This window comes from Ranitomeya variabilis, chromosome 5, assembly GCF_051348905.1.
Source record: "Ranitomeya variabilis isolate aRanVar5 chromosome 5, aRanVar5.hap1, whole genome shotgun sequence".
In the NCBI taxonomy this organism is placed as follows: Eukaryota; Metazoa; Chordata; class Amphibia; order Anura; family Dendrobatidae; genus Ranitomeya; species Ranitomeya variabilis.
The window spans coordinates 49,496,992-49,513,940 of NC_135236.1; the positions used below are offsets into that span (position 1 = coordinate 49,496,992).

At 51.5% G+C, this 16,949-nt stretch overlaps 1 protein-coding gene across 1 annotated transcript; it reads left to right on the top strand.

Moving 5' to 3' along the window:
- Window positions 1-273: 273 nt before the first annotated feature.
- Window positions 274-10,441, top strand: GET3 (guided entry of tail-anchored proteins factor 3, ATPase). The gene is made up of 7 exons (XM_077261879.1): window positions 274-471; window positions 2,788-2,935; window positions 3,021-3,169; window positions 3,331-3,481; window positions 3,578-3,685; window positions 4,861-5,058; window positions 9,925-10,441. The coding sequence occupies exons 1-7, from the start codon at window positions 329-331 to the stop codon at window positions 10,054-10,056; spliced, it is 1,029 nt and encodes a 342-aa protein (XP_077117994.1). The 5' UTR covers window positions 274-328; the 3' UTR covers window positions 10,057-10,441.
- The last annotated feature ends 6,508 nt before the right edge of the window (window positions 10,442-16,949 follow it).

Genomic DNA, 16,949 nt, shown 5'->3' on the forward strand with positions numbered 1-16,949 from the left:
TGGGATGAACTTGAAGGCTATTGGTTGTCTCTTGCTCTACATTTTCCTGTTTAAGATTGACGTAAACATCAACCAATCAACGCTTGGAAAGAAAGGGGTTATCCAATCATATTTTAGCGTCAATATTTTGACAGTGATAGGCATCAGAAGGAGCCAATCATAAACAAAGATGTTTCTGGTCGTCATTGATTGACATGTCAGCTAACCAATAGCGGAAGCGATGCTACCCACAAGGCTCGCTCGGATTGGTCAGAGCAGATAGCTGGGGGATTGTGTAGGGTTATGCGCGGAGGGAGGAACTGTCGCCGTCACGTGATACCTGGAGAAGATGGCTGCGCCGGTGGATGATGAGTTTGAAGATGCTCCAGATGTGGAGCCGCTAGAGCCCACCTTACTCAATGTGATAGAGCAGCGCTCCCTCAGGTGGATCTTTGTAGGAGGAAAGGGCGGAGTGGGCAAGACCACCTGCAGGTAGGGACTAGGGGTGGACTGAACCAAGTGTGGGGTGGAGATGGGGGGTGTTTTGGGGAACGGGAGCCTATTGGACGCTCACTGTCACGTGACAGCAGGATCTGACTACACGTTCTGTAGTCTGTTTCCATGGTAACGAGTCAGTCGCTTTGGAGCTGTGAAACATGATTGCAAAAGTATATGCGACCTTTCAGTGAATAAGCAGGCCAGATAGCGCCCTAATGACGACACATTCCCGCCGAACACCCCAGGAGGGGGGCAGCTCTTATCCTCCCGCTGTAACCCCAAGGGGTCCCGTTATCAGAGGGTCCGCCATCGGTGACTGCGCCCATTTATGAGACACACCCACACCAGCCATTGCTGATTGGTGGCCCCTCCCACACAGGGCTGCGTGGCAGTGTAAAGAATGGGGGCGACTGTAGGGGGCTAGTGTGTGGGATCAGACCTGACACCTTTATTCTCCAGATAAATCTATGAGCCTGAGGCGCCATCACCGGACACTGGTTTGTCATTACGGCATGCCTAGAGCATTCGGCAAGACCCCCCATATATGAAGAGCACCCGACAAGACCCCATATATGAAGAGCACACGACAAGACCCCCATATATGAAGAGCACCCGACAAGACCCCCATATATGAAGAGCACCCGACAAGACCCCGTATATATGAAGAGCACCCGAGAAGACCCCCTAATAGGAAGAGCACCCGACAAGACCCCCATATATGAAGACCACCTGACAAGACCCCCCATATATGAAGAGCACCCGACAAGACCTCCATATATGAAGAGCACCTGACAAGACCCCCCATATATGAAGAGCACCCAACAAAACCCCCATATATAAAGAGCACCCGACAAGACCCCCCATATATGAAGAGCACCCGACAAGACCCCCATATATAAAGAGCACCCGACAAGACCCCGTATATATGAAGAGCACCCGACAAGACCCCATATCTGAAGAGCACCCGACAAGACCCCCATATCTGAAGAGCACCCGACAAGACCCCGTATATCTGAAGAGCACCCGACAAGACCCCCATATATGAAGAGCACCTGACAAGACCCCCTATATATGGAGAGCACCCGACAAGACCCCCTGTATATGAAGAGCACCCGACAAGACCCCCCATATATGAAGAGCACCCAACAAGACCCCCCATGTATGAAGAGCACCCGACAAGACCCCCATATATGAAGACCACCTGACAAGACTCCCTATATATGAAGAGCACCTGACAAGACCCCCCATACATGAAGAGCACCTGACAAGACCCCCCATACATGAAGAGCACCTGACAAGACCCCCCCATACATGAAGAGCACCTGACAAGACCCCCATATATGAAGAGCACTCGAAAAGACCCCCATATATGAAGAGCACCCGACAAGACCCCCATATATGAAGAGCACCCGAAAAGACCCCCTATATATGAAGAGCACCCGACAAGACCCCCCATATATGAAGAGCACCCAACAAGACCCCCCATATATGAAGAGCACCCGACAAGACCCCCATATATGAAGAGCATTCGACAAGACCCCCCATATATGAAGAGCACCTGACAAGACCCCCCATATAGGAAGAGCACCCGACAAGACCCCCTAATATGAAGAGCACCCGACAAGACCCCCCATATATGAATAGCACCCGACAAGACCCCCATATACAGTATGAAGAGCACCCCGCAGGCCCATCGCATACCGGGGCTTATCCCAAACCCAGCTGCAAACCAGAAACGATCCTCAAGTCCCGACTCGTGATAGGAACGCTGCCACCTACCAGGAACACCCCTCAAGGCCCGCCGCTTCCCAGGAATGCCCCTCAACACCCGCCGCTTCCCGGGAGCACCCCTCAAGGCCCGCTGCTTCCCGAGAACACCCCTCAAGGCCCGCCGCTTCCCGGAAACGCCCCTCAAGGCCCGCCGCTTCCCGGGAACGCCCCTCAAGGCCTGCCGCTTCCCGGGAATGCCCCTCAAGACTTTCTGCTTCCCAGGAATGCCTCTCAAGGCCCGCCGCTTCTCGGGAATGCCCCTCAAGGCCCGCCGCTTCCAAGGAATGCCCCACAAGGCCTGCTGCTTCCCGGAAATGCCCCTCAAGACCAGCCGCTTCCCAGGAATGCCCCTCAAGGCCCGCTGCTTCCCGGGAATGCCCCTCATGACTCCTAGGACGATAGTTTGACCCTTGTCGCCCACATCCTTACACTTGCTCATTTTTCCACCTTGCTGCCTGATATCCCCCGGCAGGAGCCATTGTTAGACATCCGGCGGTCTGCGCTCCCTGTGTGGCGGCTGAGCAGTGTCTGTCTCCACAGTTGCAGTCTGGCCGTCCAGCTGTCTCGGATTCGGGAGAGCGTACTGATAATTTCCACGGACCCAGCTCATAACATCTCAGACGCCTTCGACCAGAAGTTCTCCAAGGTCCCCACCAAAGTGCGTGGCTATGACAACCTCTTTGCCATGGTGAGTGGTCTCTCTTCGTCCAGTGTTTATCAAGCGATCTAATATCTATCCTGATAATTCCCCCTCCCCCGCGTCTCGTGTGCAGGAGATAGACCCCAGTCTGGGGGTGGCCGAGCTACCTGACGAGATCTTTGAGGAGGACAATATGCTGAGCATGGGCAAGAAGATGATGCAGGAAGCCATGAGCGCCTTCCCTGGGATAGACGAAGCCATGAGCTATGCGGAGGTGATGAGGTGAGGCGTCGGCACACGTGTCCACACACACACCGGCCATTCTGAAGCAGAAAGTGATGAAGTGACCGGGGCAGTTTCCTCCCAGGACATTTTCCATGTCTTTAACCTTGAGTCTTCCATTTAACATGCAAACATAACATTGCTGATTATGTCTCTTTTAGGTTGGTAAAAGGGATGAATTTCTCAGTGGTGGTCTTTGATACGGCCCCTACTGGCCACACACTGCGACTCCTCAATTTCCCGACCATTGTGGAACGAGGCCTGGGAAGACTCATGCAGATCAAGAATCAGATCAGCCCGTTCATATCCCAGGTAAAGCCGCTCCTCATCCATCAGCTGGTGTCAGTCTGGTACCTGCTGTGAGAACTAAGGATATTCACACCCTGATGTTACTTCTCCTGCCCTCAGATGTGCAACATGTTGGGACTTGGGGACATGAATGCCGATCAACTGGCTTCCAAGCTAGAAGAGACTCTGCCGGTCATCCGATCAGTCAGCGAGCAATTCAAGGATCCGGTGAGATGTGCAACTCATGGGACAGAATATCAGCCTGAAATCTAATCTTACTCCTAAGAATACAAATATTATAATACTGCCCCTATGTACAGGAATATAACTCTTATAATGCTGCCCCTATGTACAAGAGTATAACTACTATAATACTGCTCCTATGTACAATAATATAACTACTATAATACTGCCCCTATGTACATGAATATACTATAATACTGCCTCCTATGTACAAGAATATAACTACTATAATACTGCCCCTATGTACAAGAATATAACTACTATAATAATGCCCCCTATGTACAAGCATATAACTACTATAATACTTCCCCTGTGTACAAGAATATAACTACTATAATACTGCTCCTATGTACAAGAATATAACTACTATAATACTGCCCCTATGTACAAGAATATAACTACTATAATACTGCTCCTATGTACAAGAATATAACTACTATAATACTGCTCCTATGTACAAGAATATAACGGCTATAATACTGCTCCTATGTACAAGAATATAACTACTATAATACTTCCCCTGTGTACAAGAATATAACTAGTATAATACTGCCCCCTATGTACAAGGATATAACTACTATAATACTTCCCCTGTGTACAAGAATATAACTACTATAATACTGCTCCTATGCACAAGAATATAACTACTATAATACTGCTCCTATGTACAAGAATATAACGGCTATAATACTGCTCCTATGCACAAGAATATAACTATAATACTGCTCCTATGCACAAGAATATAACTACTATAATACTGCTCCTATATACAAGAATATAACTACTATAATACTGCTCCTATGTACAAGAATATAACTACTATAATACTGCCCCTGTGTACAAGAATATAACTACTATAATACTGCTCCTATGTACAAGAATATAACTACTATAATACTGCCCCTGTGTACAAGAATATAACTACTATAATACTGCTCCTATGTACAAGAATATAACTACTATAATACTGCCCCTATGTACAAGAATATAACTACTATAATACTGCCCCTATGTACAAGAATATAACTACTATAATACTGCCCCCTATATACAAGAATATAACTACTATAATACTGCCCCCTATGTACAAGAATATAACTACTATACTGCCCCCTACAGTGAGGGTTGGTGCTTGCTGATGCCGCTTGTCTCGTACACAGGAGCAGACCACCTTCATCTGTGTGTGTATTGCGGAGTTCCTGTCTCTCTATGAAACTGAGCGGCTGATCCAGGAATTGGCCAAGTGTAAAATAGACACACACAATATTATCGTTAACCAGTTGGTGTTTCCCGACCCCGAGAAGCCCTGTCGTATGTGTGAGGCGCGGCACAAGATTCAGTCCAAATACTTGGATCAGGTAGGTGACACATGAGGAGTGGACGACCTCCATTTTTTGTTTTCAGTTCAAGCAGTTAAATTTTGTTTTTCCTGGAAATATGAAGAACTGGAAAATGTGTGGGTGCAGTCTCCTATCCTGGGTGCAGCCTCCTATCCTGGGTGCAGCCTCCTATCCTGGGTTTGGCCCTTTTATCCTGGGTTCGGCCTTCCTATCCTGGGTGCAGCCTTCTATCCTGGGTGCAGCCTCCTACCCTGGGTTCGGCCTTCCTATCCGGGGTGCAGCCTTCCTATCCGGGGTGCAGCCTTCCTATCCGGGGTGCTGTCTCCTATCCTGGGTCCGGCCTTCCTATCCGGGGTTCGGCCTTCCTATCCTGGGTTCAGCCTCACTATCCGGGTTTCAGCCTTCCTATCCGGGGTGCAGTCTCTTATCCTGGGTGCAGCCTCCTATCCTGGGTCTGGCCTTCCTATCCGGGGTGCAGCGTCCTATCCTGGTTTCGGCCTTCCTCTCCGAGGTTCGGCCTTCCTATCCAGGGTGCAGCCTCCTATCCGGGGTTCAGTCTCCTATCTGAGGTTCAGCCTTCCTATCCGGGGTGCAGTCTCATATCCTGGGTTCAGCCTTTCTATCCGGGGTTTGGCCTTCCTATCCGGGGTTCGGCCTTCCTATCCGGGGTTCGGCCTTCCTATCCGGGGTTCGGCCTTCCTATCCGGGGTGCAGTCTCCTATCCAGGGTTCAGCCTTCCTATCCGGGGTGCAGCCTCCTATCCTGGGTTCGGCCTTCCTATCCGGGGTTCAGCCTCCTATCCTGAGTTCGGCCTTCCTATCCGGGGTTCAGCCTCCTATCCGGGGTTCAGCCTTCCTATCCGGGGTGCAGTCTCCTATCCTGGGTTCGGCCTTCCTATCCGGGGTGCAGGCTCCTATCCTGGGTTCGGCCTTCCTTTCCGGGGTTGAGCCTTCCTATCCTGGGTTCGGCCTTCCTATCCTGGGTTCGGCCTTCCTATCCTGGGTTCGGCCTTCCTATCCTGGGTTCGGCCTTCCTATCCTGGGTTCGGCCTTCCTATCTGGGGTGCAGCCGTCCTATCCTGGGTCCGGCCTTCCTATCCTGGGTTCGGCCTTCCTATCCGGGGTTCGGCCTTCCTATCCAGGGTGCAGCCTCCTATCCGGGGTGCAGCCTCCTATGCGGGGTTCAGCCTTCCTATCTGGGGTTCAGCCTTCCTATCTGGGGTTCAGCCTTCCTATCCTGGGTTCGGCCTTCCTATCTGGGGTGCAGCCTCCTATCCTGGGTTCGGCCTTCCTATCCTGGGTTCGGCCTTCCTATCTGGGGTGCAGCCTTCTATCCTGGGTTCGGCCTTCCTATCCGGTTTGCAGTCTCCTATCCTGGTTTCGGCCTTCCTATCCTGGGTTCGGCCTTCCTATCTGGGGTTCAGACCCCTATCCTGAGTTCGGCCTTCCTATCCGGGGTGCAGTCTCCTATCCTGGGTTCGGCCTTCCTATCCGGGGTGCAGTCTCCTATCCTGGGTTCGGCCTTCCTATCCGGGGTGCAGCCTCCTATCCTGGGTTCAGCCTTCCTATTCGGGGTGCAGTCTCCTATCCTGGGTTCGGCCTTCCTTTCAGGGGTTGAGCCTTCCTATCCGGGGTTCGGCCTTCCTATCCTGGGTGCAGCCTCCTATCCGGGGTGCAGTCTCCTATCCTGGGTCCGGCCTTCCTATCCGGGGTTCGGCCTTCCTATCCTGGGTGCAGCCTCCTATCCGGGGTGCAGCCTCCTATGCGGGGTTCAGCCTTCCTATCTGGGGGTTCAGCCTTCCTATCTGGTGTTCGGCCTTCCTATCCAGGGTGCAGCCTCCTATCCTGGGTTCGGCCTTCCTATCTGGGTTGCAGTCTCCTATCCTGGGTGCAGTCTCCTATCCTGGGTGCAGTCTCCTATCCTGGGTTCATCCTTCCTATCCTGGGTGCAGCCTCCTTTCCATGGTTCAGCTTCCTATCCGGGGTTCGGCCTGCCTATCTGGGGTGCAGCCTTCCTATCCGGGGTTCGGCCTTCCTATCCTGGGTTCGGCCTTCCTATCCTGGGTGCAGCCTCCTATCCGTGGTTCAGCTTCCTATTCGGGGTTCGGCCTTCCTATCTGGAGTGCAGCCTTCCTATCCTGGGTTCGGCCTCCCTATCCGGGGTGCAGTCTCCTATCCGGGGTTCGGCCTTCCTATCCTGGGTTCGGCCTTCCTATCTGGGGTGCAGCCTCCTATCCTGGGTTCGGCCTTCCTATCCGGGGTGCAGTCTCCTATCCTGGGTTCGGCCTTCCTATCCGGGGTGCAGCCTCCTATCCTGGGTTCAGCCTTCCTATCCGGGGTGCAGTCTCCTATCCTGGGTCCGGCCTTCCTATCCGGGGTTCGGCCTTCCTATCCTGGGTGCAGCCTCCTATCCGGGGTGCAGCCTCCTATGCGGGGTTCAGCCTTCCTATCTGGTGTTCGGCCTTCCTATCCAGGGTGCAGTCTCCTATCCTGGGTGCAGTCTCCAATCCTGGGTGCAGTCTCCTATCCTGGGTTAGGCCTTCCTATCCGGGGTGCAGTCTCCTATCCTGGGTTCGGCTTTCCTATCCGAGGTGCAGTCTCCTATCCTGGGTTCATCCTTCCTATCCTGGGTGCAGCCTCCTATCCATGGTTCAGCTTCCTATCCGGAGTTCGGCCTTCCTATCCTGGGTGCAGCCTCCTATCCGGGGTGCAGCCTCCTATGCGGGGTTCAGCCTTCCTATCTGGGGGTTCAGCCTTCCTATCTGGTGTTCGGCCTTCCTATCCAGGGTGCAGCCTCCTATCCTGGGTGCAGTCTCCTATCCTGGGTGCAGTCTCCTATCCTGGGTTCATCCTTCCTATCCTGGGTGCAGCCTCCTTTCCATGGTTCAGCTTCCTATCCGGGGTTCGGCCTGCCTATCTGGGGTGCAGCCTTCCTATCCTGGGTTCGGCCTCCCTATCCGGGGTTCGGCCTTCCTATCCTGGGTTCGGCCTTCCTATCCTGGGTGCAGCCTCCTATCCGTGGTTCAGCTTCCTATTCGGGGTTCGGCCTTCCTATCCGGGGTGCAGTCTCCTATCCTGGGTGCAGTCTCCTATCCGGGGTTCAGCCTTCCTATCCGGGATTCAGCCTTCCTATCTGGGGTGCAGTCTCCTATCCGAGGTGCAGCCTCCTATCCTGGGTTCAGTCTCCTATCCTGGGTTCGGCCTTCCTATCTGGGGTGCAGTCTCCTATCCTGGGTGCAGTCTCCTATCCTGGGTTCGGCCTTCCTATCCGAGGTGCAGCCTCCTATCCTGGGTGCAGTCTCCTATCCGTGGTTCAGCTTCCTATCCGGGGTTCGGCCTGCCTATCTGGGGTGCAGTCTCCTATCCTGGGTTCGGCCTGCCTATCTGGGGTGCAGTCTCCTATCCTGGGTTCGGCCTTCCTATCCGGGGTGCAGTCTCCTATCCTGGGTTCGGCCTTCCTTTCCGGGGTTGAGCCTTCCTATCCAGGGTTCGGCCTTCCTATCCTGGGTGCAGCCTCCTATCCGGGGTGCAGCCTCCTATGCGGGGTTCAGCCTTCCTATCTGGGGGTTCAGCCTTCCTATCTGGGGTTCGGCCTTCCTATCCAGGGTGCAGCCTCCTATCCTGGGTGCAGTCTCCTATCCTGGGTGCAGTCTCCTATCCTGGGTGCAGTCTCCTATCCTGGGTGCAGTCTCCTATCCTGGGTGCAGTCTCCTATCCTGGGTGCAGTCTCCTATCCTGGGTTAGGCCTTCCTATCCAGGGTGCAGCCTCCTATCCGGGGTTCAGTCTCCTATCTGAGGTTCAGCCTTCCTATCCTGGGTTCAGCCTTTCTATCCGGGGTTCGGCCTTCCTATCCGGGGTTCGGCCTTCCTATCCGGGGTTCGGCCTTCCTATCCGGGGTTCGGCCTTCCTATCCGGGGTACGGCCTTCCTATCCGGGGTACGGCCTTCCTATCCGGGGTTCGGCCTTCCTATCCGGGGTGCAGTCTCCTATCCTGGGTGCAGCCTTCCTATCCGGGGTGCAGCCGTCCTATCCTGGGTTCGGCCTTCCTATCTGGGTGCAGCCTCCTATCCTGGGTTCGGCCTTCCTATCCGGGGTACGGCCTTCCTATCCGGGGTTCAGCCTTCCTATCCGGGGTGCAGTCTCCTATCCTGGGTGCAGCCTTCCTATCCGGGGTTCAGCCTTCCTATCCGGGGTGCAGCCTCCTATCCTGGGTTTGGCCTTCCTATCTGGGGTGCAGCCGTCCTATCCTGGGTTCGGCCTTCCTATCTGGGTGCAGCCTCCTATGCTGGGTTCGGCCTTCCTATCTGGGGTGCAGCCTTCCTATCCTGGGTTCGGCCTTCCTATCTGGGGTGCAGCCTCTTATCCTGGGTTCGGCCTTCCTGTCTGGGGTGCAGCCGTCCTATCCTGGGTTCGGCCTTCCTATCCTGGGTTCGGCCTTCCTATCTGGGGTGCAGCCTCCTATCCTGGTTTTGGCCTTCCTATCTGGGGTGCAGCCTCCTATCCGGGGTGCAGCCTCCTATCCGGGGTGCAGTCTCCTATCCTGGGTTCGGCCTTCCTATCCGTGGTTCAGCTTCCTATCCGGGGTTCAGCCTGCCTATCTGGGGTGCAGTCTCCTATCCTGGGTTCAGCCTGCCTATCTGGGGTGCAGTCTCCTATCCTGGGTTCAGCCTGCCTATCCGGGGTGCAGTCTCCTATCCTGGGTGCAGCCTCCTATCCTGGGTTCGGCCTTCCTATCCTGGGTTCGGCCTCCTATCCAGGGTGCTGACTTCCTATAGGAGGTGTAGCCTCATATCTTGGGTTAATTTGTGTAATACCGCTCTCTGCCACTAGGCGTCACTCTATATCTGACCCTCCCGTTACTGACCGCTGTCTCTTTTCCCATAGATGGAGGATCTGTATGAAGATTTCCATATTGTGAAGCTTCCTCTTCTCCCTCACGAGGTCCGAGGGGTGGAAAACGTCAACACCTTCTCTAACCTTCTCCTGGAGCCGTACAAGCCCCCCAGCGGGAAATGAGATTTGGGGGGATGATGCTGGGTTACAATCCTCCTTGAGGCACAAGACACATTACACCCCTGTGACTGACAGATCAGGGTCCATCCTTCCTCGATCCTCCTGTCTTTTGTCCCCTCTCCCACCCCATCATTTTTTTTTTATTATTTTGGGAGGGGTATATATTTATTTTCGGATTTTAGGGCCCCGTGCGTTTGATCATCGTGCCCCCTCCGTCTCTTCATCTCCCATCACCATAAGACAGCTGCCCCGGGGGTCCGTATGGAGCATGGCTGCCGCCTGCCTGTAGTGACGGAGCCGGGACCACCCAGGCCCCTGTCTCTCCCCTAAATATCACCCTGTAGAGCCCGGGGGCAGGAGGAGAATTAAACTCGGTTTATATATAATACTCCAGCGTTGTGTCGTGATTACGGGGGTAGAGATCAGCGGTGGGCACGGCCCCTGTCTAGGGCCTCAGTGCCGCCCTGTATTGGTGATAGGTAATGGCTGCCCGTCATCACCAGACCGAGCTGGCGGAGGTTAGGGGGTCTTACCCCTACATATGAGTGTGACTGCTCCGGCTCTGCTTCCCCTCCCCCATGGTCCGGGTGCCCCCTCTGTGTACTGCCAGCACCCGGCGTCTCCGGCCTCCGCCCCTCCTGTGTTTTCATTTTTCTGCTTAATTTGAGTTAAACAAAGCAGCAGTGGGGGGCGCCGAGGAGACAGAGCGGGCAGAGTCCGCCAGCATCTGAGCCCCTTACATAACCAGTGCCGCACCGCACTCCAGAGCCCTGGACCCCCACTCCAGAGCCTCCAACCCTCATTGCAGAGTCCCGGACCCCCACTCCAGAGCCCCCAACCCTCATTGCAGAGCCCCGAACCCTCACTGCAGAGCCCCCCAACCCTCACTGCAGAGCTCCAGCCCTTGACCCTCACTGCAGAGCCCCCCAACCCTCACTGCAGAGCCCCAGCCCCGGACCCTCACTGCAGAGCCCCCCAACCCTCACTGCAGAGCCCCCCAACCCTCACTGCAGAGCCCCAGCCCCGGACCCTCACTGCAGAGCCTCAGCTCATTACCAGGGCTCCAATCACTGCAACAGACGGACCTGGGCATGCAGCCAGCATGAGAGGCTGAGATACACGGGGCGTGCAGACAGTATCACGCTGCAGAGGCTGAGATACACGGGGCATGCAGACAGTATCACGCTGCAGAGGCTGAGATGCACGGGGCGTGCAGACAGTATCACTGCAGAGGCTGAGATGCACGGGGCGTGCAGACAGTATCACTGCAGAGGCTGAGATACACGGGGCATGCAGACAGTATCATGCTGCAGAGGCTGAGATACACGGGGCATGCAGACAGTATCACGCTGCAGAGGCTGAGATGCACGGGGCGTGCAGACAGTATCACTGCAGAGGCTGAGATACACGGGGCGTGCAGACAGTATCACGCTGCAGAGGCTGAGATACACGGGGCGTGCAGACAGTATCACTGCAGAGGCTGAGATACACGGGGCATGCAGACAGTATCACTGCAGAGGCTGAGATACACGGGGCATGCAGACAGTATCACGCTGCAGAGGCTGAGATGCACGGGGCGTGCAGACAGTATCACTGCAGAGGCTGAGATACACGGGGCATGCAGACAGTATCATGCTGCAGAGGCTGAGATACACGGGGCGTGCAGACAGTATCACTGCAGAGGCTGAGATACACGGGGCGTGCAGACAGTATCACTGCAGAGGCTGAGATACACGGGGCATGCAGACAGTATCACTGCAGAGGCTGAGATACACTGGGCGTGCAGACAGTATCATATAGGCTTAGCTACACAAGCTTGGTAATAATACATCATGAGCCGAGGCTCAATAGATTGTATCACACATGACAGGATCACCCAGCAGCTCAGAGGTCATCATACATAATAGACTGTGATGACGTATCACACAAGACAGGCTTAGATACGGCAGCTCAGCAGACCTAGGTGATGATCTGATTGAGCTCAACTAGGACCTAAATCGATGAAATGATCAGCGGGACAGGCTGGGATGCTCCAGGCACATGGTGTCACACATGGCAGGGTTGAGTTTATCATTAGGCAGAAATTCTAGTCCTGATGCTTAGATACAGCAGCACAACTGTTACCATCATCTATGGCAGGCGTCCATAGTGCGGACAGCGGACACTTCTGTCCATCCAGCACTCCAATCTATTTTGTTTGCATTTGAGCTGCAGTACCACACACAGCCACACTTGGATGTATGTCACTGTCTCAGCGCCACGGCCTAGAAGAGGAACCCCCTCGATCACACACTGATCGTCAGCTATAAGTCATTATTTCTGGTGATATTATGGCCGTGCACATGAAGTGCTGGTCATTACCCCCGACCTCTGCTCTGTGCCTCTCCTCAGGTGCTATTCTATGCTAATAACCGAGAAACCAGACGAGAAGATAATGGCCCAGGTGCAAAACCGTCCGGAGAAGTAATGGGGTCAGCCCCCTGTTACAGTCATTGTTTGTGTCCTCATTATATGTAGAATAGGATGTGGATCCCGTTTATATAGATAGATGAGGACCCCGGAGACTGCTGCCAAGATGTAATGGAACAGTTTACCCATATTAGTGAGATTCCAAATCCAAAACCTGTAGAAAGGAAGACGCAATAAGGATGCTGTGCGTTACATTATACCCAAGAGCTGCACTCACTATTCTGCTGGTGCAGTCACTGTGTACATACATTACATTACTGATCCTGAGTTACATCCTGTATTATACCCCAGAGCTGCACTCACTATTCTGCTGGTGCAGTCACTGTGTACATACATTACATTACTGATCCTGAGTTACATCCTGTATTATACTCCAGAGCTGCACTCACTATTCTGCTGGTGCAGTCACTGTGTACATACATTACATTACTGATCCTGAGTTACATCCTGTATTATACTCCAGAGCTGCACTCACTATTCTGCTGGTGCAGTCACTGTGTACATGCATTACATTACTGATCCTGAGTTACATCCTGTATTATACCCCAAAGCTGCACTCACTATTCTGCTGGTGCAGTCCCTGTGTACATACATTACATTACTGATCCTGAGTTACATCCTGTATTATACCCCAGAGCTGCACTCACTATTCTGCTGGTGCAGTCACTGTGTACATGCATTACATTACTGATCCTGAGTTACATCCTGTATTATACCCCAGAGCTGCACTCACTATTCTGCTGGTGCAGTCACTGTGTACATACATTACATTACTGATCCTGAGTTACATCCTGTATTATACCCCAGAGCTGCACTCACTATTCTGCTGGTGCAGTCACTGTGTACATACATTACATTACTGATCCTGAGTTACATCCTGTATTATACTCCAGAGCTCCACTCACTATTCTGCTGGTGCAGTCACTGTGTACATACATTACATTACTGATCCTGAGTTACATCCTGTATTATACTCCAGAGCTCCACTCACTATACTGCTGGTGCAGTCACTGTGTACATACATTACATTACTGATCCTGAGTTACATCCTGTATTATACTCCAGAGCTGCACTCACTATTCTGCTGGTGCAGTCACTGTGTACATACATTACATTACTGATCCTGAGTTACATCCTGTATTATACCCCAGAGCTGCACTCACTATTCTGCTGGTGCAGTCACTGTGTACATACATTACATTACTGATCCTGAGTTACATCCTGTATTATACCCCAGAGCTGCACTCACTATTCTGCTGGTGCAGTCACTGTGTACATACATTACATTACTGATCCTGAGTTACATCCTGTATTATACCCCAGAGCTGCACTCACTATTCTGCTGGTGCAGTCACTGGGTATATACATTACATTACTGATCCTGAGTTACATCCTGTATTATACCCCAGAGCTGCACTCACTATTCTGCTGGTGCAGTCACTGGGTATATACATTACATTACTGATCCTGAGTTACATCCTGTATTATACCCCAGAGCTGCACTCACTATTCTGCTGGTGCAGTCACTGTGTACATACATTACATTACTGATCCTGAGTTACATCCTGTATTATACCCCAGAGCTGCACTCACTATTCTGCTGGTGTAGTCACTGTGTACATACATTACATTACTGATCCTGAGTTACATCCTGTATTATACTCCAGAGCTGCACTCACTATTCTGCTGGTGCAGTCACTGTGTACATACATTACATTACTGATCCAGAGTTACATCCTGTATTATACCCCAGAGCTGCACTCACTATTCTGCTGGTGCAGTCACTGTGTACATACATTACATTACTGATCCTGAGTTACATCCTGTATTATACCCCAGAGCTGCACTCACTATTCTGCTGGTGCAGTCACTGTGTACATACATTACATTACTGATCCTGAGTTAAATCCTGTATTATACCCCAGAGCTGCACTCACTATTCTGCTGGTGCAGTCACTGTGTACATACATTACATTACTGATCCTGAGTTACATCCTGTATTATACTCCAGAGCTGCACTCACAATTCTGCATCCTTCAGAGCTGATATTTCCCAGCATTCTCTGCTTGTACAGACATTATCTAGTGATTTCCATGCTTTGTACAACACCTTACAGTCTTGGCGACACCGGCATCACATTGGTAAATGTGTATTTTCCTTCTGCTCCAGGTCCAAAGTTCTTTACCTGATGATCTCCATGTTCTTACTTCCAGAAAATCCCAGACTATTAGGAGGTGGTGGGTTTATATAATATTTACACAGTGGATTACCGAGCTTGACCTTACTTGTAACGGAGTCACCATTTTTACCACTATGATTACTGCACTGGAGTGTAGCACCTGGTCCTGGTACCTGAGTGTGGTCACTGGCTCCGCTGCCACATTGGAGGCATTAGTATTATATATCGCACTATACTAACGATATAATCATGTCCCGGTACTAGTAGTGCTGGAGGAATGCTCTGCCCGACCCACACCACTAAAGAAGTCGTGGAAGCTGCAGGTAAATTTTGCAACTCACTTAGGCTACGTTCACATTTGCGTTGTGCGCCGCAGCGTCGGCGCCGCAGCGCACAACGCAAACAAAAACGCGGCAAAACGCATGCACAACGCTGCGTTTTGCGCCGCATGCGTCCTTTTTTTCATTGATTTTGGACGCAGCAAAAATGCAACTTGCTGCGTCCTCTGCGCCCCGACGCGGGCGCCGCAGGGACGCATGCGGCGCCAAACGCAAGTGCACCGCATGTCCATGCGCCCCCATGTTAAATATAGGGGCGCATGATGCATGCGGCGCCGCTGCGGCGCCCGACGCTGCGGCGAGGACCGCAAATGTGAACGTAGCCTAAAGAGTCAGTTTTAGGCTAACACTGGTAGAGCCGCCTCTGTATGGACATCTGGTGACCTGAAGGTTGGGACCACCACTAACTATAAATGGGGGTCCCACTACAACTCTTTGGCCCTGATGGAAGCAGCCCGCCCCGTAGCTTAAACCTATTGTTGTTACTACGTCTTCAGCATATTTTATGATCCCCAAGGAAATCCCTTATGGGAGCAGAAGAAGTCCGTGAGACCACCGGCTGGCAGATGGGTGGGAAACAATATGGCTCCGGAACGCTTGCCACCCAGCTTTCCCAGACTCCTGCATAGCAATTACGACTATAATTAAACAGTTCTGCCCTCTTGGTAGAGCAGAGTAACGCTGCCTTTTTGTAGCGGTGTTTTTTATGTCACAAAGGTGGCGTTGACTGTGTCTGATATACAGTGGCGTGTAAAAGTTTGTGCACCCCTGGTCAAAATTGTGAACAGTTCAGCAAGTTGAAGATGAAATGATCTCTAAAAGGTATAAAGTTACAGATGACACGTTTCCTTTGCATTTTAGGCAAACGTATGTATATATTTTCATCTTTTACATTTTAAAAATTGCAAAAAGAAAAATGGACTGATGCAAAAGTTTAGGCACCCTTGGAGATTTGTGTGCTCAGATAACTTTGACCAAGGTTCAGACCTTAATCATCCTGTATTCTTTTCCTGACATTCTGTGTCCTTTCTTCTCCGCACATACCTTTGATCATTGTGGCCACACAGTTCTATTAACCTCATCGGTCCACAGGACTTGTTTCCATATGCCTCAGGATTGTTTAGATGTTCTTTTGTATACTTCTGATGCTGAATTTTATGGTGAGGACGCAGGAGAGGTTTTCTTCTGATGACTCTTCCGTGAAGGCCATATTTGTGCAGGTCTCTCTGAATAGTAGAACAATGTACCACAACTCCAGAGTCTGCTAAATCTTTCTGAAATTCTTTTGTAGTCAAGCGGTTCTGATTTGCCTCTCTAGCAATCCTACGTGCAGCTCTCACTGAAATTTTACTTGGTCTTCCAGACCTTATCTTGACCTTCACTGTTTCTGGTAGCTGCCATTTCTTAATTACATTTTGAACTGAGGAAAGGGCAACTTGAAAACACTTTGCTATCTTCTTATAGCCTTCTCCTGCTTTGTGGCCTCCACCATTTTCATTTTCAGAGTGCTAGGCAGCTGCTTAGAAGAACCCATGGTTGCTGTATTTTGGCACAAGGTTGGAGGAGGCTGGGTTTTCATAAAACTGGGAAATTTGCATCACCTGGCCTTTCCTAACAATGATAGTGAACCAACCAGTACCGTAACAGGCTAACTAAGGTCTGAACCTTGGTCAAAGTTATCTGAGCACACAAATCTCCAAGGGTGCCCAAACTTTTGCATCAGCCCATTTTCCTTTTTGTAATTTTTAAAATGTAAAAGATGAAAATATATATGTATTTTTTTTTTTGCCTAAAATATGAATGAAATGTCATCTGTAACTGTAGGCCCTATAGAGATCATTTCATCTTCAACTTGCTTAACTTTTCACAATAACAGTAAGTTTGAGCAGGGGTGCCCAAACTTTTACATA